Consider the following 25,252-nt stretch of genomic DNA (forward strand, 5'->3'; position numbering starts at 1 on the left):
AAGAAAAAACAGAAACAAAACAAAGCTGTGGTTGCCAGAATAATTATGTAAAAAATACAGTAAAAATGTAAACAACTTTACAGAACAACCTGTAAATTTCACAGTTTAAACTGTTGTAATTTACATGAAAAATTTACAGAAAAAAAAATGTCATAAACTTGATATTAACCTTCTGAAACTGTAAATATCTGCTTTACTTTATAAGGTATTGTTAATCACTGTAAAAATGACAGAAGAGCACATGATGACACGAAGTTCACCACTAGTGGCTTGTCCAGGACCAAGTTCCAGTTAACATGTAGAGACAGTACTCAGTGACCAACACCATCAGGGTAACACATGTGAAATTAAAATAATGCAGTAAACATTTACTAAACTACATCAAATATAAAACAGAGCAGCCTAATGTATGTAACTGATATTAAAAATAAGAAGAAACATAACTATTCCCATAAAATATAATTAAATGTAATGAGTCATGCAGGGAATTGTGGGAACGCCCAATTATTGTTTTTTACTGTAATTTTAACAATAATTTACTGTAAAAAGTACATGTAATCTCTTGTTAAACATAAAGTACATTTTTTACCATTAATTAGACAGGAAAATCATACTTTTGACATCTAAAAAAAATTAATTTTTACAACAAAACTACTGTCTATTGTCTTTTTAAATATATTTAAAAAAATGTTACTGTATATTTTACAGTTAATATTCGTTAATCAACTAATGTTTAATTTCTGTAGCATTTTTACAGTCTTTTACTGTTAAAATTACGCTGTGTCTATACTTTTGAAACTGTTTTGATGTTAACAGATTGGCCCCATTCACTTGCATTGCCTCACTGGATCCCACATTTTTTTTTTTTTTTTTTTTTTTAAGAAAAGGAGGGACAAGCCGAAATATATTTTTGTGGTCATTTGAACCAGTTAAATGTACTGAACCTGGAATATTCCCGGAATATAAAGTCACACTTCAAAATGCATAAATGTCACTGCATGCAGTTCTGAGAAAGGCCACTTGGTATGTGGCTTTTCTCAAAACTAAATTTTGCAATGACCATTTTTTTTATTTTGCCACTTATGGTAATGTTTAGTACATTTATGAAGTCAGTTCCCAGTTCACACAGGTGTCCTAGCAGAGCAAAAGGTGTAGTTCATCACATTAACTATGGACATGTTCCACTCATGTTTGTAAACCAGAAAGTTTTAACATATATACATATATACATATATATATATATATATATATATATATATATATATATATATATATATATATACATATACATATATATATGTATATGTATATGTATATATATATATACATATACATACATACATATATATATATATATATATATATATATATATATATATATACATATACATATACATATATATATATATATATATATATATATATATATATATATATATATATATATATATATTTATTTTTTTTTCTTATATTTACTTAAAACTTATTTTGTGAAACACTTGGTTTAAAAGTGTGCTCGTGCTATATTTCTTTCAAATAAATGCCACTTGTTTTGATATTTTACTATCTAATCTTAAAATTTTTACTTGTGGCTTAAATGTCCAAACAACAAAACAGATTCAGCAGCACTGATAATAAAGCAAGAGTAAGAAAGAAACTGTAAGAAATATGTAGAGAAATAGCATTTTTCCAGTCAACACAACAGATTAAGGCATCTTTCGGGGAAACAGGGAGTATGTCTCCGGGAATACGCGTAAACTCATCCAGACTCACCCCCACCCATCCGCCCACGACCACATGCGAGACCGATCGGATCAAATCGGTTGCGCCGCAGCTCGAAAGTTACCGAGAGTTCCGAAAACACTTTTAATCGAGTTCTACCGGACATCAGCCGTCACGGTAAGCAACATTAGCTCATTAAACCAGACAAAACGCGACGGCCGCGGTTCTTCTCGCTGTTGTCTTCTTTGTCATTTTCTTAACGGTACTACAGAGTTAACCGAATATGTGTTTTTTGTTGTTGTCGTTTTTACTCTACACTTACAAATCCGACTGTTTCACGTTGGATCACGTTTGATGGAGTGGTATTTTGAAGTGCATTGATTGCATCGTTTTTGTCTGCAACACAGATGTGAGATCAGATAACTATAATAGTCCATTTTGTAATGTTCTTTTCATTTGTCACTTTTGTCTTTATAATGTCTAATGGCTTCGTGTGTGTAAGAAATACAATAAAAGTTACTGTATCCATCAACATGATGTCCAGGAATCCTGGAACGATCCATTAGATACATTTTATGACGTCACTATGACAGTGGCTGTGTTTGTATACATACAGTATTATAAGCTACTGCATACTGTTTTGTTTTTAGTATATTTAGTATATTTAGTATATTTAGTAATAGTATGTGCAACTATGAGTGTTTCACACAGTGTTATGCTACATTGTAGTCAACAGTGTTTATTTGCACAGTTTTTTTTTTTTTTTTGTCTTTTGACGAAAGTGACATTTAAAGGTAGTCAGTATTTCATCTCATATTTCAGTCATATTTATTTATTTTAATCTAAAATGGCATATCATTTTAGGTGACAAAAATAGCGTCTTTTAATTGACGACAGGGGCGGAGCTAGGGGGTGGCCAGGGGTGACCTTGGCCACCATGGACTAGAGGTCTGCATGGACCTTAAAATGAAACCTGACCCGTACCTGAGACCGTGTGGTCCGACCCTACCCGGCCCGAATGATACCGTCAGATTTTAAGCCCGAACCCTACCCAAACCCAAAATCACTTACTATCTAATTTCTTCTCATAGCAAGTACTGTTGCAATAGGCTGTATTTTATGCAAGCATATAGGCAACATTCGTACAGTACTGAAACAGTAAACATACACAGTTTTAACAGGGTACAGTAGCCCCTCAGTACACTAGAGCATAAGGGAAAAAAAGCATTGCCTTATTGTTTATTTGCTGAAACTTCACTTGGTGCAGAACAATCTGGAATAAAATGAAACAATGAAACAGTCCCCTCTATGCAGCCTGAACTTGTTCTGAATGTTGAATATTTGTGACAACTGCCCTAAAAACAATTTAGACGCAGTGCAAAGAATGAAGCAGAGCGCAGGTGTCTCAACATGCGTTTTTGAAAATATCAAGTTCTTTTTAACGTGATACGGTGTTTACAATGTGCCAGTCCTGCGTGAGACGCTGAAGAAAAAGCGAGACGTGGTGCAAATGTCAAAGACATTCGTCCAGCATGTGTTTACATAGGAAAAAAAAGGGAAAAACAGAACAGATGCGGGCAAAAACGCTTGCGGTGTGAACGGCCCCCCATTGGCCACCCCTCTCGCAATTGCCATTTTGGTAATTTTTCTACACCAACAACCACCATCACCTGTGATGCTGTGCAACCACAGACACTGTGAAAAATGACAAAAACATGGATAACATAACATAACAGACAGACAAATATTCAAATATTTTGAAAAATGTATGAAAATGACATATTAAACACATTAGCTAATTTTAAGTTACTCTTTTGTGAATTCCTTGAGTAAAGACAGTTTACAATGTTGTGCAACGCCTAACCCTTACATGCATTATGGGATACAATGTGGTAAAAGATTACCATACTACTATTAAAAAGCATAGATTTAGGAAGGGATGATAGAGACATGTCCCTACCAACGTTCAGAAAATCGAAAAATGTCCTGACTAGCATTTGGGCAGTTTTACCACTTAGAAAATACTTTAAATTTATAATATATTTTTATTTTAATGGCTATTAAAATTTCTCAGGTCTGAAACAGTGCATAAAAGATGTTGTCACATGGCACCTGTTACTTTTCTCAGCGCTGTTCACGATGCACCAATCACAGTCGTTTGTTTGTGATTACTGTATAAGGGCTTTTCAATCATTCTCTGTAGATTACACGGTCGGATTTCTATTTGTATCTTAGGTCCAATCCTTTAAACTGATAGATTTAAACAAGCATACTTCTTGTGTACAAATGTTTCCAATCTAAGACTAAGTCACAAAACATCAGAGTTATATATGCGTCCCAGTGGAAGATTCTGCTTTCACAGGCAGTAAGTGCTCTCTTGGGGAAAACACATTTGAATCTGAGCGACTGTGCCAGGGGGTGGACTAGAGTTGCAGGATTTTAAAATGCTAATATAACTGCACAGACAACTGATTGCCATCCCAAATAAAGAATTTCGTGGTGGCCAGTTAGGCTGCACCATATATAATTTTTTTTTTCAGTAAACAAATTAACTGGCGGTATGATTTTAATGCATTCATTGTACAGAGTCTTTGTTGCCATAATGCACCACACATTCTCAATTGGAGATTATCCGGACTGCAGGCAGGCCAATCTAGCACCTGCACTCTCTGCTTATTTGGCCAGTATGTGCTTTGATGTATGGCTTCTGCTTTGCATAGTAAAGTCTTAACTTGCATCTGTGGATGCAGCGGCGAGTGGTGTTGACTAACAAAGGTTTACTAAAGTAATCCCAAACCCATGTTCATGATGTCCATTACAGATGAATGATGTTTTTTAAGACAGTGATGTCTGAGGGATCAGAGAACACGTGCATTCAGAAGTGGTTTTCATCCTTCCCTTTACACACCGAGATTTGACCATATTCCTTGAATCTTTTAACTATATTGTGCACTGTAGAGGGTGAAATGCTGAAAATCCTTCCAATTTGTCTTTGAGGAACATTGTTCTCAAAGTGCTGGATTATTTTCTGAAGCATCTGTTGGCAAATTGACAATGAATGATCCTTGCTCTTGAAGGACTATACTGTTTTTGGAGGCTCCTTATATACTATGACACGATTGCCTCACCTGTTTAACATCTCCTGTTTCACATCGCCTTGTTATTTCAACTCGTCAAATTGTTATTAGTCTTAAATTGCACGTCTCAACCTTTTTGGAGTGTATTGAAATCATCTGATTTGAAATTACTGTACATAAAAAAAACGATGAAATTCACGAGTGTAAGTGCTGTCAATATAGCAAAGAGTGAATATAATTTACAAATCACTCCTTTTTGTTTTTATTTGCATTTTTCATACTGTCCCAACTTTTTCGGAATTGGGTTTGTATGAGGAAATATTGTGCCTATAGACACTATACTATCTCACATTCTTAAAATCAACATTTTGAATAATGTCCTCCTTGCAATATGTCCCAACCAGCTTTTAAACCAAACCTACACCCTTGCTACTATTTCTGCAGAATATAGTATGTATGCTATGCACAGTTTTATTTTCAGAGTATGTACTATATTTGATGAATGACACACTTTTCGGCTGGTGTTCTTTAGATATCCATGCAAGTAGTATGAATAGATTCCGGACATACTTCATCCTGGAACGTTGGTATTGACTCGTGACCCCAATTTATGATGTAATAACAATAGTGAAAATCTATTCTGGTATTGTTAAACAAGCACCATTGAAGCACTAGGAACAACTTTCTTGGTATATATAGTACTTACAGTTAAAAAAGATAACAACTCGCGATTCACAATCGTTCTTTTAAATCCAGCGTATTGAACGTGACATCTCCTCAGATTCAAGGGATTATGAGATTGTAAATTGTCCAATCTCTCCGCACTTCAGAATCTTGCCGGAAATAGTAGGTCATCCGGTTATTTCTCGCTTGCTGTTTTTTCTGAGGATTCGGACATACTACTCCATTGGCATATTGTTTGTGGCATACTATATAGTAGGCAAGTATGGATATTCGGATGCAGCATTTGTGAATTTTCTGTATGCTTATGGAGCTGGTGGGTTGAAAACAATCACCACAGGATACAAAAATATATTTTGGGATTTTATTCTGACGGCTGCCTGTTTAACCATATACTTAAACACATACTTAATACATGCTTAAATCACTCCAAGCATTCTATGCATTTAACACATGCTTAAACACTCACAGTATTTTATGCATTCAACACATACATGATTAATACTAAATTTACATACCCAGTCCTCACTTGTGTGCCAAAACGTGGTCAAACTCCACACATGCAATCCATATGCATCCTTCAAAAATTATCCATAACAAACACTCAGTTTTAACATTCAACTCTTCTGAACACATATTTAATGCAATTTATGAACATTTTGTGTAAAATTTTATATGTACCTTAATAATTCTCAACCAATGAACAAAACTGGGAGCTCTCTTGCACAATACCAGTTCTCAAGTTTCTAACACGAGAGAGTACCGGAAAGCAAGTATCGCGGAACTCTGGTGTCACAAAACTCTGGTTCTTGAAAGGGTCACTTTATGATGAGTTAAATTACTTGAAATTTCTCCACTTGGCTACACTTAGAATACCTGGACTGACCCACTACATCTACTTACAGTAAGTGTGCAGTATACAACGGTACAGCGTATACTGAACACTGCAAACTGCGTCCCTCAATGCAATGCTCTGGACTTTCCATTTCCATTGTGATGAATGAACCGAAAGTAATATCTACCAAAAATTTCTCTTTCAAAAATCTCTTTCATGACTCATAATTTCTGACAGTGGAAACTTAAGAGACTTTTAAAGGATTAAAAAGGCAAAGTAACTTTTTAAGATGATAACTGGATGCAACCAGCTGCACACTGTTGCACAGCTGCACATCCTTATTACCGGGAGAGCATGAAATAACTGCACAATGTTGGTGAAATTAAAAGTTTTTCTTAGTTAAAAAAATAAATAAATGAATTTGTGCTATTTGTATCATGAACTGAAGTATGTACCTGCTTCGAGAGCACAGGCTTTCTTTGGTTTGCATTTATAACTCTCGACAGAGTCAAGTCTGTGGTTAGTGGATAAAATCTTTGATAGCAGTTTTTTTTTTTTGGATGTGGTTTGTGTTTTTCAGGCTTCCTGAATCACACTTGAACTAATGTTGCAGAACTACACTTCCTTTTACAACTACTATGAATATACTACATTTAAAGAAATAGTGCACTTAATTATGAAAATTCTGTCATCTGTCATCAAATTCTGGCATTTCAAAACTTTTTGTGGCCACTGGAATGAATTTTCTGTTTTGTCCACAGGTCATTTGAGCACTCAATCTATCAGCCCCAGAGTTTTTAAGAGGTCAGCAGCCATGCATGTGAAACTTTTGCTGAACTTGGTGTGCATGGTGCTTATGGGTATTTTTAATGTTGCGACCACCTGTCTAATAATCAGTGAGGTAAACTGTGACAATCCCAAACTGGACACTCATGAATTCGTGGAGTTGTACAATGATGGCTCGAATCCTGCTTCTCTGGATGGCTATGCTCTCGTGTTCTACAACGGCAATGGAGACTTTGCCTACCATGTCATCAATCTAACTGGACACCAGACGGATCAGCAAGGCTACTTTTTAGTTGGATCTTCTGAACTGAATCCCCGTCCCGCAATCGTTCTCCTTCCCAACTCTGTTCAGAACGGACCTGATGCCATTGCGCTCTACGGGCCCAATTGGACTCCGGTTCCAGTTGGTGGGCATGTTTCCAGAGTTGGTTTGTTAGACGCAGTGGTGTACACTTCTCGTAAATCCACAGAAGGTGCTGATGGTCTTGCTTCAGTTCTGACTCCAGGTTCAGTTCCGTACGTGGAGGATGAGCGAGCTTTGGAAGGGGACGAGTCGATTCAACGCTGTTGGCAGTCTGAAAACCTCTGGACATTCCATACGGGCCCACCCACTCCTGGATGGATCAATCACTGCCCACCGCCGACCCCTAGCCATGTTTGGATCAATGAAGTGGATCTCGGTGGGCTGGATCAAAAGGGCCTTGTGGAACTCAGTGTTGGCATGGTAAACAGATCGTTTTCTGTGGTTCTTTATGATGTCACCACAGATCTGATCAGCTCAAGTGTTGAGTTCATTGCAACAGAGGCCGGAATCTTTACCCTATCTTTGGACACTGCCGTTTTGTCAGGTAATGTTGCTTGTACACGATACAGACTCACCAGTGAACTAATTTAACAGATGCTAGCCCAAACCATTTAGTGTTGTTTATTTTTTCATACGCTATTGAATTAATCTCATTAAGAAATATATGTCATATTTCACCCCAAAATAAAAAGGAAAAAATTTGAAATTATTTTGCTTGAAGAAAGTGAAGCCTATTTTTAGGATCATTACATCACTCGTAATTTCTTTGTAATTTTGGATATGTTTATTTAAAATGTTGCTTTATCCTTGTGCTTCTTGGATAATCAGTCAAACGAATATTGTTTCTATTATTCGGATGAACCCGTTATTCGTTTTGAAGTCATTATTTGTGCCTTTCTGAATAAGGTGTTCGGCTTCGGGTACATCCCTAATTATATATATATATGTAGATAGATAGATAGATATAAAACTACAGTAAGCATGTTATTAAGCAAAAATGCAGTACATGAATGTACAGTATACCATGATGTAAATTATTAAGAATTAAACTGCACTTTACAAATGGCCTTTACTAAATTATTGAATCTCTTTTTTTTCACATTATTGTAATAATTTCACATAACTATAAAAAAAAAAAAAAAAAATTCACATTACTCTAGGTTACTAATAGTTTGGAGAAGGGACATTTAAATGTGCTCAATTGTCATAAAAATGGTAATGTCACTGCAATAAATAGTGGTGTCATGTTCTGTCTCCTTTATGTTCTCCATAGACTCTTATTTTGAAGTTCCCCCTGGACTCCATTTCCCATAGAGCACTGCCCTCATCACAACCAGCTGTTCCTGATTATCCTCACCTGTTTTTCATTCCCTCATTAGTTCCTTTGTGTATTTATACCCTCCTGTTATGTTCATTCATTGTTAGTTCTAGTCCATGTAATAGTTGTGATGATTTGTTTATTTAGTTTATGGCACTCCATGTTATTATATATCTCCTTTGTCATCTTCATTAAAGCCTGCAAATAGATCCATTGCCTCTCTCACCTCTCCATCATCATCATCATCATCATCATCATCATCATCATCATCATCATCATCATCACTACCACAACACGTGACAGACTCTATTACATGGATGAGAACTGACAATGAATGAATGTAACAGGAGGGTATAAATACACAAAGGAACTAATAAGGGAATGAAAGACAGGTGAGGATAATCAGGAACAGCTGGTAGTGATGAGAGCAGTGCTCCATGGGAAATGGAGTCCATTGGGAAACTTCAAAATAAGAGTCCATGGAGAACATGAGGGAGGCAGAACGTGACAAGTGGTCATAAAAATAGGCTTGAATTTATTAATGATTTAATTATAATTATTTAATTGTTCACTTTTTTTATTTTGAGGTAAAATATGATAAAACACCCCAATACTTGCATAGTTAAGAGCTAAGCCATGTGACCCTTTTAATGTAATATTTGATGTTTCAGTGTCACAAAGTGTGGCTTTGGCAGTGTATAAAGGCCCTGCGTCAGAGTTCCCCAAGGGCAGCACCCTCAGCCACCAGCAGCCAATCGATGCCTTTGTTTATAGTGATTCAATACACATGCCCAGTGATAATCTCACAGAGATGCTCATACCTGGGAGAAAACCATTCATACTCACAGAGAGGTAATCTGTATATTCAATAATGCATGATGCCTTTTTGTGGACTTTGTGTTTGTATGTGTTTTCATGTGCATATGTTATTTTTGTTTGCCCACCAGTTTTCACACAGTTGGTGTTTATGGCAGTCGCTGCGGTGTTGCTGAATGGACGAGAGATCCGGGACTGTTTGTAATGAGGCCGCGAAGTCCCGGAAAAGCCAATGACTGCGCTTGGTTTCAGTCCTGTCCACGTAACATCAGTAGGTCTCCTGTCTTATTGTCTTGTTCATGGAATATAGCCAAACAAAACATTTTTTTTATTTTTTATAAACAAACATTTATTTGGATACTTTGGTTACTGATACCAATTTACAATATCTCTACCAGTTGTTCACCCAATTTGAATTCCAACCCTTGACAAACGTGACAAGCAACATTTTGTAAGTTGCATGATTTGTTTATATATAAATATTAGGGCTGCCGATTTAACGTGTTCATTCAGCGTGATTAATTATATTTAAAAAAATGACGTGTTCAAAAAAGTAACACAATTCATTTTGTGCCCAGACTGTAATAATAAATATTCAAGCTTGAAGAACCACCAGTTTTCAGCAGGGGACAGTAAATGAAACTCCAGCTGTGTAGGCAGATGTGTTCTTGAGCTCAAACACAGCTTGATGGAGTGAAATTCCAAATGCAGGGATCTCGAGACATGTTTTTCTTAGTTTCAAACTACTTTTACCTTGACACATTGACCTAAAATTGCTGATTATGACGCAATGCAACCAAAATGAGATGCTCCAAAAAATATCCGTCTGACACGTGTATATTGACACATCTTTAGAAAAGCAATCTCGGACAGATTGATGAATTCTTGTGCAAAATGAATTGCTGTGCACTGTAGGCCAATGATAGGCTTATGTGCAATAATATGGAAATAAACAATATATTGCCTTCTAAAGCCACTTTTTGTATTGCTTTATCAAAGCTTTAGTCATCTGCCACAATAATTTAATGCATTATTTATATACTGTATTATATTTAGAATTATTTAAATACAGCTCTTTATAATTATTTAATCATATATTGAATTATTGTTATTTGAGGGCCTTTATCTGTAAATATTTATATATGCAATTAATTGCGATTAATTAAATTCATTAATCCACATATAGTGTCATTAATTTGATTAATTACATGAATAAAAATCGTATTGGTCCAAAATCACACCCAACATAGCTGTATAATAAATATGTTAAGATCGGCTGTAATATTGTTGTCTGGCAGAGTATTTTTGCTTTCAGTGTGGACCAAAAAATTATTTATATATTATTTTTTTTTTTTTAAACAGATATTCAAATTTTTCTACTTTTCAGTTATCTGTTCCTAAATGGCAAAATCGTGTTTATTTTGTCATAATTGACACACGCACACACACACACACACACACACACACACACATGACCCCTGTTCAAAAATCTGCATAACCTTAGTTCTTAAAACTGTGTATTGCCCCCTTTAGCATCAATGCGAGCATGCAGTCTTTTGTAATAGTTGTCTATGAGGCCCCAAATTCTTGCAGGTGGTATAGCTGCCCATTCGTCTTGGCAAAATGCCTCCAGGTCATGCAAAGTCTTTGGTCGTCTTGCATGAACTGCACGTTTGAGATCTCCCCAGAGTGGTTCGATGATATTAAGGTCAGGAGACTGTGATGGCCACTCCAGAACCTTCACCTTTTTCTGCTGTAACCACTGGAGGGTCAACTTGGCCTTGTGCTTAGTGTCATTGTCGTGCTGGAAAGTCCAAGAGCGTCCCATGCGCAGCTTTCATGCAGAAGAATGCAAATTGTCTGCCAGTATTTTCTGATAACATGCTGCATTCATCTTGCCATCAATTTTCACAAGATTCCCCGTGCCTTTAGAGCTCACACACCCCCAAAACATCAGTGAGCCACCACCATGCTTCACAGTGGGGATGGTATTCTTTTCACTATAGGCCTTGTTGACCCCTCTCCAAACATAGTGCTTATGGTTGTGACCATAAAGCTCTATTTTGGTCTCGTCACTCCAAATTACAGTGTGCCAGAAGCTGTGAGGCGTGTCAAGGTGTTTTTTGTGGCATTGGCGCAGTAAAGGCTTCTTTCTGGCAACTCGACCATGCAGCTCATTTTTGTTCAAGTATCGTCATATTGTGTTCCTTGAAACAACCACACCATCTTTTTCCAGAGCAGCCTGTATTTCTCCTGAGGTTACCTGTGAGCTTTTCTTTGTATCCCGAACAATTCTTCTGGCAGTTGTGGCTGAAATCTTTCTTGGTCTACCTGACCTTGGCTTGGTATCAAGAGATCCCCGAATTTCCCACTTCTTAATAAGTGATTGAACAGTACTGACTGGCATTTTCAAGGCTTTGGATATATTTTTATATCCTTTTCCATCTTTATAAAGTTCCATTACCTTGTTTTGCAGGTGTTTTGACAGTTCTTTTCTGCTCCCCATGGCTCAGTATCTAGCCTGCTCAGTGCATCCACGTGAGAACTAACAAACTCATTGACTATTTATACACAGACACTAATCGCAATTTAAAAAGCCACAGGTGTGGGAAATTAACCTTTAATTGCCATTTAAACCTGTGTGTCACCTTGTGTGTCTGTAACAAGGCCAAACATTCAGGGGTATGTAAACTTTTGATCAGGGCCATTTGGGTGATTTCTGTTATCATTATGATTTAAAAAGGAGCCAAACAACTATGTGATGATAAATGGCTTCATATGATCACTATCCTTAAATAAAAGACAGTTTTTTGCATGATCAGTCATATTTTCAAAATCAATGCCAAAATTTCACAATTTCTGCCAGGGTATGCAAACTTTTGAGCACAACTGTGTGTGTGTGTGTGTGTTTATATGTATGTATGTGTACTGTATACTGATTATCAGTCTAGTATTAGAAAATAGTGCCATGCAAATTCCCCTAGTGAGCATGTCAAAGGTGAACTTGCAGCATCGTGTCTGATTGGGACGTAATTCTGCATACTGAATAATTTTGTCCTGGCTTATACAGTATTTACATTTCTGTTATTTCAGCCTCTTACACATCACCGACAGGACGGCTCCAGCCCCCCTTTCATAGCAATTATGATTTCCTGCTTAGCGAGATCAACTCCGATTCACAGGGAGCAGCAGAAGACGAGGAGTTCATCGAGTTGTGGCATCCATCTGGCTTCCGTATGTCCCTCGACTTTATCTGGCTGGTGATGATCAATGGACAGACTGGAGATGTTTACTTTGAACAGGAGCTCAGTGGATACTACACTGATGATGACGGATACTTCCTGGTAAGCCGCTACAAAGGCAACAGGCTGTTGATCGAACAAATAGATAGTCCCGCCCCAAACTCATGCCGTTGGTTGAGTCAATTATGCTGTGGTCTAGGCATTTATTGTCTCTGCGTATTAAGCTGGGATAGGAGGAATAGCTTTAAGAAATTACAAAATGACTAACCTTGTGTGAGCAACAGATGAAAATTGAAGTCTTTATTCACTGATAATCTTGCCCTCCATTTTTATTGTGTAGCTTATTACTTTTGTAATTTTGCCCTCATTTTGAATCCGTTATTCTCAGATTGGCAGTGCTAAGCTAGCTGCAGACATTACCATCAAAGCCAACACTGTTCAGAATGGACCAGATGCCATAGCGTTATATCGCAGCGAGTCTCCGCCCTCCAAGGGGAGTCAGAGTATTCCTACTGAAGGTTTGCTTGATGCAGTGGTTTACCGTACTCGTGGATCTGACAAAAAGGCTTCGGAGCTAACTGAAGTGCTGACACCTGGACAGCTCCCCCTGCTGGAGGACATCAACGCGTTTCCCGGTGATGAGACGCTCACCCGATGTGGAGCTGACAGACTCAACCTCAATGCTTACAGGGTGAGATCTTGTATTTCTGATCATGTGTTTATATCTTGTGATGAACCTGTACAAATATCACCATCTATTTCAAGACCGTACTGTACACAAAAAAAAGCCCTATTAACCATTTACTGTGTCTACAGGTCGCTTCTCCAACACCAAGGAAAAGGAATGACTGCCCAGCCACACCCACTATAGCCCCGCCCCCAGAGGGTGTCATCTTAAATGAGTTTGGTGTGGACAACTCGTGGCATCCTTATGTGGAGCTGTCTGGTCCACCGTTGACTTCATTGCTTGGAATTATTTTGGTATTTTTTGTGGATAAAGCTACAACAATAAACTACCCGCTAACTGGCAGCATAGGAAGTGATGGACTCTATCTTCTTAAGAATGACTCTAGTGCAGGTGAGTGTGTTTTTAAAAAACAAACAAATAAACAAACAAAAACATAATGCCTTTTTTGAGAGGCAGTGCTAGTATTTGTTTTGCCAATAAATAGGCTTATCTGTCTTAAAGGTATATTCTGTGTTCAATACAAGTTAAACTCAATCAACAGCATTTGTGGCATAATGTTGATTTCCACAAAAATGTATTTCAACTCATCCCTCCTTAACTTTTAAAAAGTAAAAATCGAGCTAACAGTGGGGCACTTACAATGGAAGTGAATGGGGCCATTTTTTGGAGGGATTAAAGCAGAAATGTGAAATGCTTGTACATTTATTCTTCTGTTAAAACTCCTGTATTATTTGAGCTGTAAAGTTGTTTAAATCACGTTGTAAAAAGTTGTAAAATTGCATATACACTAACTTTACACAGAAAAGGTTAGTAAGCGATTTTTATCACATTAAAATCATGTTATCACGTATATGTCATCTGGCTATACTTTTGAAACAGTGAGTATTTTAACATTTACAGATTGGCCCCATTCACTTCCATTGTAAGTGTCCCACTGTAACCTCCATTTTTGCTTCTTTTTTAAGAAAAGGAGGGGTGGAATACATTTTTGTGGTAATTGACATTATGCCACAAATGCTGCTAAATGAGCTTCACTTGTATGAACCAAGAATATTCTTTTAAAGCAGAGGTGGGGAACCTTTTTCCTATCAAGGACCATTTGAGTATTTACAAAATTATTCGCGTTCCATACTATAGCTTGCAATTTCTGATTGTGGGTTGAAATTTATGGACTCATTCCATTACGTGCTTGCGCACCAAGAAAAAAATATGTAAAAAAGGTCTTTCTATTATAAAATATTTTGCTTTATTTTTTTAAAAAAATATATTTTTTACTGTAATGGAATCAAGGCCTTTTTTTGTTTTTCAAATCATTTCTTGAATCATCAATGGTCTCGCAGGCCTTATACCCCTGAGGCCTAACGTTCCCCACCCCAGCTTTAAAGGGTTAGTTCACCCCAAAATTCAATTCAGTCATTTACTCACCCTCTTGTAGTGCCACCCCGAATGCTGTTAATTTTTCCGTGGAACAAAAAAGGAGAACATCATGCTCCTGACAGTTTATATTGACCATATCTGGATTTGAAGATTATCAGTGAATAATTACTAAAAATTGGTTGCATGGGCCATTTTATGGGACTTTTTTTGGTCCTTTTTGGAGCTTTACAGACATGGTCACATGAACTGTTGTTGTATGGAAAAGAGCTTCTTGAGGATTGTTCAGAAATTCTCCTTTTGTGTTCCACAGAAACAAATTGTTTTTTGATTTGGAGCAACAACATGGGTAAATAATGACAATTTTTATTGTTTTGGTGAACTATTCCTTTCAGCTCATCATTTTCATCTTCGGTCACTTGTTGATATTTCAATAATAAATAAAATGATATGTAACTGCGTTTGAATTATGAAAACCTTCAGCAGATGATTCATTTGTTTTGTTTTTTATTCAATTGTTAATACATTCATTAATCTCTCTCTGCAGATCGGGGTTTGCCAGTGCTTAATAAGTTCAGCGCAGTGGTTTTGTGTTTTGAGCCGTCAGGATCTGGCATTTGCGGGGCTGACTCACGTCATTTGGACCGGCTCATCATGTCCAATGAAACGTGGTTACCGAGGAGTCTCCGTTACAGCACATCAGACATCAAATTACCAGACATGAGATACCCAGTGCCAGGGTTTGTATGGGTGCTGTGTGTATGTAAATCAGTTCTGTTTCAGAAGGTTATTGCAATTCAGTTTTGTAAGCATACGGTTGAAGTCAGAAGTTTACAATTACCTTTAAACTCAGTTTTTCACAATTCCTGAGATTTAATCATAGAAAACATTCCCTGTCTTAGGTCAATTAGGATCACTACTTTATTTTAAGAATGTGAAATGTCTGAATAATAGTAGAGAGAATGATTTATTTCAGCTTTTATTTCTTTCATCACATTCCCAGTGGGTCAGAAGTTTACATACACTTTGTTAGTATTTGGTAGCATTGCATTTAAATTGTTTAACTTGGGTCAAACATTTGGGTAGCCTTCCACAAGCTTCTCACAGTAAGTTGCTGGAATTTTGGCCCATTCCTCCAGACAGAGCTGGTGTAACTGAGTCAGGTTTCTAGACCTCTTTGCTCACACACGCTTTTTCAGTTCTGCCCACACATTTTCTATCGGATTGAGGTCAGGGCTTTGTGATGGCCACTTCAGTACCTTGACTTTGTTGTCCTTAAGCCATTTTGCCACAACTTTGGAGGTATGCTTGGGGTCATTGTCCATTTGGAAGACCTATTTGCGACTGAGCTTTAACTTCCTGGCTGATGTCTTGAGATGTTGCTTCAATATATCCACATAATTTTCCTTCCTCATGATGCCATCTATGTTTTGAAGTGCACCAGTCCCTCCTGCAGTAAAGCACCCCCACAACATGATGCTGCCACCCCCATGCTTCACGGTTGAGATTGTGTTCTTCGGCTTGCAAGCCTCACACTTTTTCCTCCAAACAATGGTCAATATGGCCAAAAAGTTCCATTTTGCTTCATCAGAACAGAGGAAATTTCTCTAAAAAGTAAGATCTTTGTCCCCATGTGCACTTGCAAACCGTATTCTGGCTTTTTTTATGGCTGTTTTGGAGCAGTGACTTCTTCCTTTCTGAGCAGCCTTTCAGGTTATGTCGATATAGGACTCGTTTTACTGTGGATATAGATACTTGTCTACCTGTTTCCTCCAGCATCTTCACAAGGTCCTTTGCTGTTGTTCTGGGATTGATTTGCACTTTTCGCAGCAAACTACGTTCATCTCTAGGAGACCGAATGTGTCTCCTTCCTGAGTGGTATGATGGCTGTGTGGTCCCATGGTGTTTATACTTGCGTACTATTGTTTGTACAGATGAACGTGGTACTTTCAGGTGCTTGGAAATTGCTCCCAAGGATGAACCAGACTTGTGGAGGTCCACAATTTTTTTTTATCTGAGATTTTGGCTGAATCTTTTTATTTTCCCATGATGTTAAGCAAAGAGGCACCGAGTTTGAAGGTAGGCCTTAGAATACATCCACAGGTACACCTCCAATTCAGTATACCTCCTATCAGAAGCTAATTGTCTAAAGGCTAGACATAATTTTCTGGAATTTTCCAAGCTGCTTAAAGGCACAGTTAACTTAGTTTATGTAAACTTCTGACACACTGGAATTGTGATATAGTCAATTAAAAGTGAAACAATCTGTCTGTAAACAATTGTTGGAAAAATTACTCATGTCATGCACAAAGTAGATGTCCTAAACGACTTGCCAAAACTAGAGTTTGCTAATATGAAATCTGTGAAGTGGTTAAAAATGAGTTTTAATGACTTCAACCTAAGTGTATGTAAACTTCTGACTTCAACTGTACCTGCTGTGTTCATATGTCTACCTGTGTCTTTGTGTCTATAGTTTGGATTCTACATCTCGTTGCGCGACAGATGGGCCTACACAGTGGGTTTATTCCCAAGGGACTCCTCGTCTACAGAACCTCTGTCCAAGTCCTGCCCGTTCCATCTCTGTGGACCTGTGCCTGCAGACGGAAAATAATGATTGGCAGGGAAAATCAGGAAGTATGCAGAATAATTTTTTGTAAAGGAACAGTTCACCTAAAATACAAATTCTCTCATAATTTTCTCACCTTCATGTCATTCCAAACTCATATTTTTTTATGTGGAACACAAAAGTTAAAATATATAGTGACCACATCTGTCAAGCTCCAGAAAGTACAAACCAAACTTTCCATACAATGAATTGCTGAAATTATATTTTTTTCATTTCTCACCAAACCCCATCGAATGCCTTCAGAACATATCAGAAATCGCAGTAAAGGGATAATTCACCCAAAAATGAAAATTCTCTTATTTACTTGCACTCATGCCATCCCAGATGTGTAGGACTTTCTTTTTCTTTCTTCTGCAGAACACAAATTAAGATTTTTACGTCCATACAATGCAAGTGAATGGTGACCAGACATTTGTAGCTCCAAAAATCACATAAATGAAACATAAAAATAATAAAATATGACTCCAGTGGTTAAATCCATATCTTCAGAAACGATATAATAGATGTGGGAGAGGAAACAGATCAAAATTGAAGTCCTATTTTTTTACTCTAAATCTCCACATTAACTTTCACTTTTAGATGTAAAAGTGAAAGTGGAGACTTGATCTGTTTCTCACCCACACCTGTTATATTGTTTTTAAAGTTACAGATTAAACCACTTGAGTCGTATGGATTACTTTTATGCTGCCTTTATGTGCTTTTTGGAGCTACAAAGGTCTGATCACCATTCACTTACATTGTGAGGACCTACAGAGCTGAGATACTCTTCTAAAATCTTTATTTGTGTTCTGCTGAATAAAGAAAGTCATACTCATCTGGGATGAGTGTGAGTAAATTTTTGGATGAACTCTTCCTTTTAATTATATATTAGACTTTTGAAATATACTATTGTATCCTTTTGGAGCTTGAAAAGATGGGCACTATCCACTACCATTGTATGGACAACAGCAATTAGGATATGAGCTTCGCACAACATGAGGGTGAGCAAATAATTCATTTTTGGGTGAACCTTTAAATGAAATAGACTTAAAAACTGTTCACAGTGATTTATTGTATCGCTTTCCCATAATGCCTTGGGAGTGTTTTCTCGACATGTTTGTGCATGTAATGTTGTTTATGACTGCTCATACAAATACAGAACTATGCAAACTTAAAAAAAAAAAAAAACTTCAGTCACACTTTATTTTACAGACTGTTACTGTGTATTTACCGAAGTACAAATTAATATTAATCAACTTCATGTACATACTGTTTTGTGCAGCTGCATGTAAATACACTTTGTTATAGTTATTAGTAATTCATTTTAGTAACATGTGATATGTGTAGCACAGACACTGTAAAACAGCATTACCAAAACTTCATTTCCCCCTTATCCAAACCACCTCAACCCTTTCCATAAAGATGGTGCACGATAAGTTGTATCATGTTTTAAAAATATACGAACGTTTTTATTGCCACATTAGTGCATGTTTCAAACAGAAGCTGTTGAACTGTATATTTTTAGTGTTTTGTTGTAACAGAGAAATGGAAAAAGAGCAAATCTGTAAAAAGAGAGAATATTTATGGCTAGTATGTGTAAGTTTATAAGGAAGCAGATTTATGGGTAAACTGCCACTTTAAAAGAGCCATATCCTGCATTTTTATAATTTTATGTTTTTCTCCAATTATAATGTTACATTTTTATGCACCAAAAACAACTATGTTTTTTGTCATATTGCAGTTTTTCATGACTGTTCCACATTCTCTCTGACCCTTAGAATTAAACAGACTTTAGAGCGGAACAGTTTGAGATTCTGTTCCGGAACATCTCATTCATTTTCTTCATAGGAGAGTAGATTTTAAACAATAACTTATTAATCTTTAACAACAGACCTTCAGCGAGGTCTGTGTTTAATAGCAGAATTCCTGGTGAAGAACTACACTACCCATGATCCTGAAGGGAAATTATTTACCAATCAGAGAATCTCGGCAAACAAAGCACGCCACAAGAGCTCTGCAGCGACCGCCTTCTCCCATGACACACCGTGAATGATGCAATCGAGTCAGTCTCCCTACACTCTCAAACTACTTATATTTGTTTATATCTTAATATTTTGCAGTATACTTAAGATATGTTGTTTTTATACTTGAAATCATCAACTTCAAATCAATCAATTCAGTCGTTTTTAACTCTATTACGTAATTTGCTACATGGGATTGTCTTGTACCGTTGTCATTTTTTAGCTTCAAATCAAAGTTTGTAATGTTGTGATTCACCTCAGAGCTAGTTGCTTCAGTTCATTGCTTGGATCTCTTTTATGAAGTATTTTATGAAATGGGAAAAATACTTCTGGATCCAAGACGGCTGAAAAAGTGGACTTGCACTGTTGCGCTCTGTACCTTTTAAGACTTGTGTGAAAACCCCTTCTGTTTTCATTGGCTAACGTCTTCGCATGTATAATGAGCAACAGTGCTTGGTTGCATATTGCTGGTTTTGCTTCCCCTTTTAATAACAGCTTCTTTGCAAAGTGTGTATTATATTGAGAACATAAACTGTTAATGCTGGGATGATTCCTCTTAAAATTAATAGAAATCTGTTTTTTATAGGTTGTGACAAGGAGGGATTTGCTGATTTATTAGAACAGTTTTGTAAATGCGGCATCACAAGCTTACATCTTAAGGGTAAGACATCACACACGCACACGTTTAGTTGGCTAACTGGGGATATACCAGGGGCGTAGCCATCATTTTAAAAATAAAGGGGGACGGAATGTTTAGCGCAAGACGAACATATGTGTATAAGAAATATATTTTTCAATTAATTAAGTCCAGAATTAACTTTATGCTGCTCTTGTAATTTAATTTACCAAAAAGCTTTAGATTTCAGATCTATTTCTACCTGATCTAACCTTAAATTACGTTTGTTGGTATAACCTAATGTAATCAGGTTGATTCAAATAACATAAAATTGTTTTTCTTTTTCATTTAAGAAAGCAGTTAATTTAGATGTTATCACATGAAGCACATTTTTGCATAACACAAGCTAGCTGACAACATTTTTCCATATGCAGTATATGTCAAAGGGAAATCACAGTAACAACATATTTTGTCCAAATTGAGTCAAGACTGGAATTGGGTCTCTTTAGACTAAAAATGTGATTCATGTCCTAACCATCTTATTTACATGTAATTGTTTTGATTGAAGTCGATTATTTAATTTAACTAGATTATCTTAACTACATTAGGTTACACCACAATAAGCTAGGTTTGGGGGTTAGATCAAGTAGAAATAACTCCTTCAGGTGACAATTGCAGGTTAACACTTTTTACAGGCATCCTGCGACGGATGGGTTTGACTCAACTTCTGTAACCTTAGATTCAAAGAATTTTTTTTTTTGTAAAAATGTGAAAATGAAAATTTGGCTGGAAAATAATAATAAAAAAGGTCATATTTCTCAGTTTCAGTGTTGGCGTAGTTACTGCATTTAGCCTTTTGTGGGGCAGAATTTGACTACAATTAGCTAGAGAAAAATCCTGTGGCTGGATTACTTCAGATTGTATAAACCATCTCAAACCAAGCAATAATACATAATTACCTATATGGCTAATTTTAATTTACAGACCTACTTCTCAGTCAAACTCAAACAGCAAAGAATCAATACTAATGTATTATATCTAATGATCATTCAGTGGGATGAAGTTTGGTTTTATTGAAAGTGAGGGGCACATGTCCCCCGTGCATTCTATGCCCATGGGACATACCATAACACTTCAATTGGTACACTGATGCACAATTACAATAACTACAGACTAACCTTCATGTGTTTGTGTGTTGTAGGTGTGAATGTATCCTGTGTATTGCAGAGAGTGCATGCCGTGGGGTCTGTCTTTGCTGCATTTGATGAGCAGAGGGTGAGTCTCACCTCAAGACTGAATGACGACAAACTCTTGTGTCCAGCGGGACAGGAACGACAGGTTCAAGGAGGTACAGGCCACACACACACACACACACAAACACACATCTGTTAATGCCACAAAACTTTGCTTTTGTGGATGTTCAGGGCTTGTATTGGTCAAATAAGAAAACGTCCATCTGTATCTCCAGCAGGGGCATCTGTCGGCCTGCAGGTGGGGCTTGTGCTTACAGCGATTCTGTTGTTTGCATTGGGTGCTGCATTGTTTGTTTACCTGTACAAAAAAAGGTGAGTTCAGAAGAGTTTTGTGTGTGTGTGTTTTGCGTTGAGCATGTGTGATGTTTCACAATGCTACAAGGTGGTTCAGGAAGAGTTCCTATGATGATGGAAAACCTGGAAATATATGGGAATTTTAAAATAGTGAGCTGTCCAGGCTTGGGAATGTCATGGAATTAAATAACATCCTAAAAGTCATTGAGATTTCTTTAGTGAATTCACATTTTATAGTTACAGTATGTTTTGCTGTCAAGTACTGTATATAATCATGCAGATAATGCTCTTTGAAGAGTAAAACTTTCTCTTTTGAATTGATTCTTTACAATTAATCAGTTGAATTGGTTCAAAAATTGGTCTGAAGAATTAATTAATGGATCGGTTTGAATCAAAATTATTTTTACAAATCCCTATCCAGGTATCGTAAACAACTGGAAAGGTCCCATGCCATCTCACCCTCATGCCATCCCAGATATGTATGACTTTGTCTTTTGCTGAACACAAACAAAGATTTTTAAAAGAATATCTCAGCTCTGTAGGTCCATACAATGCAAGTGAATGCTGGCTAGAACTTTGAAGCTCCAAAAAGCATGTAAAGGCAGCATAAAAGTAAAGTCCATACAACTCCAGTGGTTAAATCCATATCTTCAGAAGCAATATAATGTGGGTGAGAGAGTCCTTTTTTTAGTCTAAATCTCCACTTTCACTTTTACATCTGAAAATGAAGGTTAAAGTGGAGATTTATTGTTAAAAAGAACTTGCATTTTGGTCTGTTTCTCACCCACACCTATTCTGTCGCTTCTGAAGATATGGATTTAACCACTGGAGTTGTATGGATTACTTCTGTGTTTCCTTTATGATTTTTAGAGCTACAAAAGTCTGATCACCATTCACTTACATTGTATGGATCTACAGAGCTGAGTTATTCTTCTAAAAATCTTCATTTGTGTTCAGCAGAAGAAAGTCACACACATCTGGGATGGCATGAGGGCGAGTAAATGAAGAGAGAATTTTCATTTTTGGGTGAACTATCCCTTTAACATGATTTTGGTGTGATTCAGTAGCTTACTAAACTTATTTGTGTAAAGACATCTCCAGTATTACATTACAACTTTGTTGTCTTGATGGAGAAACACCGGTAAACCATGTAATCTTGTAAAATGCTGTAACGCAGGTAAATCCCAGATTTTATCACATTAAAACATACAGTGTTTACCTCTTGTGACTATACTTGGAAACTGTGTGTAATTTAATGTATATATACTGGCCCCATTCACTTCCATTGTCAGAGACTTCAAATGAGATGTTTGTTTATTTATTTTTATATATAAATGAGGGATGAGTCAATAATTTTTTGTGGTAATCAACATTATGCTGCAAATGCTGTTGATTGAGCTGAACTTGTATTGAACCCTGTAGGAACATTCCTTTAACAGCAGTTCATGTGTTTTTGTGTGATTGCCTTTTCACAGGCGGCCTGCTGACTACCTCTCAATGCAGCTCAGCGAACAGGCCGAGACGCCACTTCAACTTTAGTGTGTTTGCATGAGTGTGCATGTGAGTTTGTGTGTGGGTGAATGCTTGCAGAATCATATATGTTTGTGTATTTTTATGAAGTGTAGTGTTTTTAACTACTTACTTGTGCTTGAAATGCAAGCACACAGATTCACACAGATTTCAAGTTTTTTCAAAGCCATATTATTGAACCTGCAATATAAACAGCCCAATGATTTTCATTTGTTTAACATTGTTTAACTTGATGAATGTTTAAACCGAAGTTCTAAAGAACATTCTTTTATTAAATCCATCCATAGGGTGTAATTTCTGTGCCACTAGCTTCACCAAACAGAATTGCAAAAATAATCGCTGTTTTCAAACAGATCCAACCTCTACCAACCTGAGTTGACTCCACATATTTAGCTGGGGTATGAGAAATAATTTAAAATCTAAAAGATTACACATCATATTTTGGTACAGTTTCTAATGTTAATTGAAAATACATACCAGTACAAATTTGCTGCATCCAGAATAAGATAACAACAAATTTTAGCAAAGCTTGTTGTGATATGTTACAATTTTACTATGGACATGAGACCCATGAGACCCAAAGATCTCAGACATACAAAATGCACAGTGTTCCTCAAATTCTGCTGAAGCTGTTGAAAAAAACAAACAAAACAAAACAGTGTTTTCTAAATGAGAAAAACTTTGAAATTACAAACCGAAATAAACAAAACAAAAACAATGAAAAATGGCAATATTTCATGTTAGTATGTTAGATATTAAAGGGATGGTTCACCCAAAAATTAAAATTCTCTCATCATTTACTCACTCTTATTCTATCCCAGATGTGTATGACTTTCTTTCTTCTGCAGAACACATATTAAGATTTCTAGGAGAATATCTCAGCTCTGTAGGTCCATATAATGCAAGTGAATGGTGACCAGAACTTTGAAGGTCCAAAGTAGATATAAAGGCAGCATAAAAGTAATCCATAAGACTCCAGTGGTTAAATCCATGTCTTCTGAAGCTATATGATCAGTGTGGGTGAGAAACAGTTTAATATTTAAGTCCTTTTTATTATATATCTGCACTTTCACTTTCAGCCACCTGCTGGTTGGGGCTGGTCAAAGGTGGAGATTGATAGTAAAAAAGGACTTAAATATTGATATTTTTCAATTTTTCAAAATATGGATTTAACCACTGAAATCATATGGATTACTTTTATGCTGCCTTTATGTCTACTTTGGACCTTCAAAGTTCTGGCCACCATTCACTTGCATTATATGGACCTACAGAGCTGAGATATTCTACTAAAAATCTTCATTTGTGTACTGCAGAAGAAAGTAATACACATCTGGGATGGCATGAGGGTGAGTAAATGATAAGACATTTGTCATTTTTTGGTGAACTACCCATTTAATTTTCAGCATGGTGATATAAAGAAGCATTGTCATTGTTGTTTGACATTTGCTCCTAGGCATTTGTGCTATTGCTAAAATCCTGATGTTTGCGGCCAATTGTTCATTTAAAAGAGAAGCAGATGTTAGGGAATTTTTCACATTTACTCACCTGTAATTAATAAAGTGATTTATGTGTTCATGTGCTCACAGATTTTCTGCATCTACAAAGTATTATAAAATATTCTCTGGGGCCACAGAATGGTTTCAGTGTGTAATAGTGTACAGTAGCGTGTTATTAGGATTGGTAGAGCCCATGTTGAAGAAATTCCAACTTGTTACTTGTATAATTGTCACTTAATCAGCTTCCATTCTCATTAGTTGTATATTGATCACAACTGCATGTTATTTAGAAATTAGACTGTCATTTCACTTGTTTGTAATTCTAGGACTGTCTTCGCAGTGTTGAAATTAAAGGGCTAGCCGCAGTTATATGTTCCAGCCTGCTTTGCTTCAGTCAGGTCTAGATAGATCAGACAATACACATACATGAAATCAAGGTTTCAGGTGAAAAGCTATATTTTGTTTAAGATTTTGAATATAACTGTGGAATTGCAATGTGCTCCATTTCGTTTGAAGGGATTATTATTTTTATTTGATCTCACTAGTTATTAATGATGAGTCCTTTGCACATTTGTTAAAATAATACAATCAAAA

At 36.5% G+C, this 25,252-nt stretch overlaps 1 protein-coding gene across 1 annotated transcript; it reads left to right on the plus strand.

Moving 5' to 3' along the window:
• Nucleotides 1–1,787: 1,787 nt before the first annotated feature.
• Nucleotides 1,788–24,023, plus strand: LOC127434611 (uncharacterized). Its single transcript, XM_051687453.1, has 13 exons — nucleotides 1,788–1,899; nucleotides 7,077–7,949; nucleotides 9,395–9,575; nucleotides 9,671–9,810; nucleotides 12,633–12,883; nucleotides 13,170–13,472; nucleotides 13,598–13,859; nucleotides 15,391–15,583; nucleotides 17,317–17,477; nucleotides 20,056–20,130; nucleotides 21,287–21,433; nucleotides 21,554–21,650; nucleotides 23,108–24,023. The coding sequence occupies exons 2-13, from the start codon at nucleotides 7,130–7,132 to the stop codon at nucleotides 23,169–23,171; spliced, it is 2,694 nt and encodes an 897-aa protein (XP_051543413.1). The 5' UTR covers nucleotides 1,788–1,899; nucleotides 7,077–7,129; the 3' UTR covers nucleotides 23,172–24,023.
• The last annotated feature ends 1,229 nt before the right edge of the window (nucleotides 24,024–25,252 follow it).

Source organism: Myxocyprinus asiaticus, chromosome 44 (genome assembly GCF_019703515.2).
Source record: "Myxocyprinus asiaticus isolate MX2 ecotype Aquarium Trade chromosome 44, UBuf_Myxa_2, whole genome shotgun sequence".
NCBI lineage: Eukaryota > Metazoa > Chordata > Actinopteri > Cypriniformes > Catostomidae > Myxocyprinus > Myxocyprinus asiaticus.

Excerpts from the sequence above, each read along its gene's own strand:
- LOC127434611 (XM_051687453.1), top strand. The coding sequence starts at position 7,130 with ATGCATGTGAAACTTTTGCTGAACTTGGTGTGCATGGTGCTTATGGGT. Across the intron at positions 9,811-12,632 it reads GTCCTGTCCACGTAACATCA|CCTCTTACACATCACCGACA; the intron begins GTAGGTCTCCTG and ends CTGTTATTTCAG. Across the intron at positions 20,131-21,286 it reads CACAAGCTTACATCTTAAGG|GTGTGAATGTATCCTGTGTA; the intron begins GTAAGACATCAC and ends TGTGTGTTGTAG.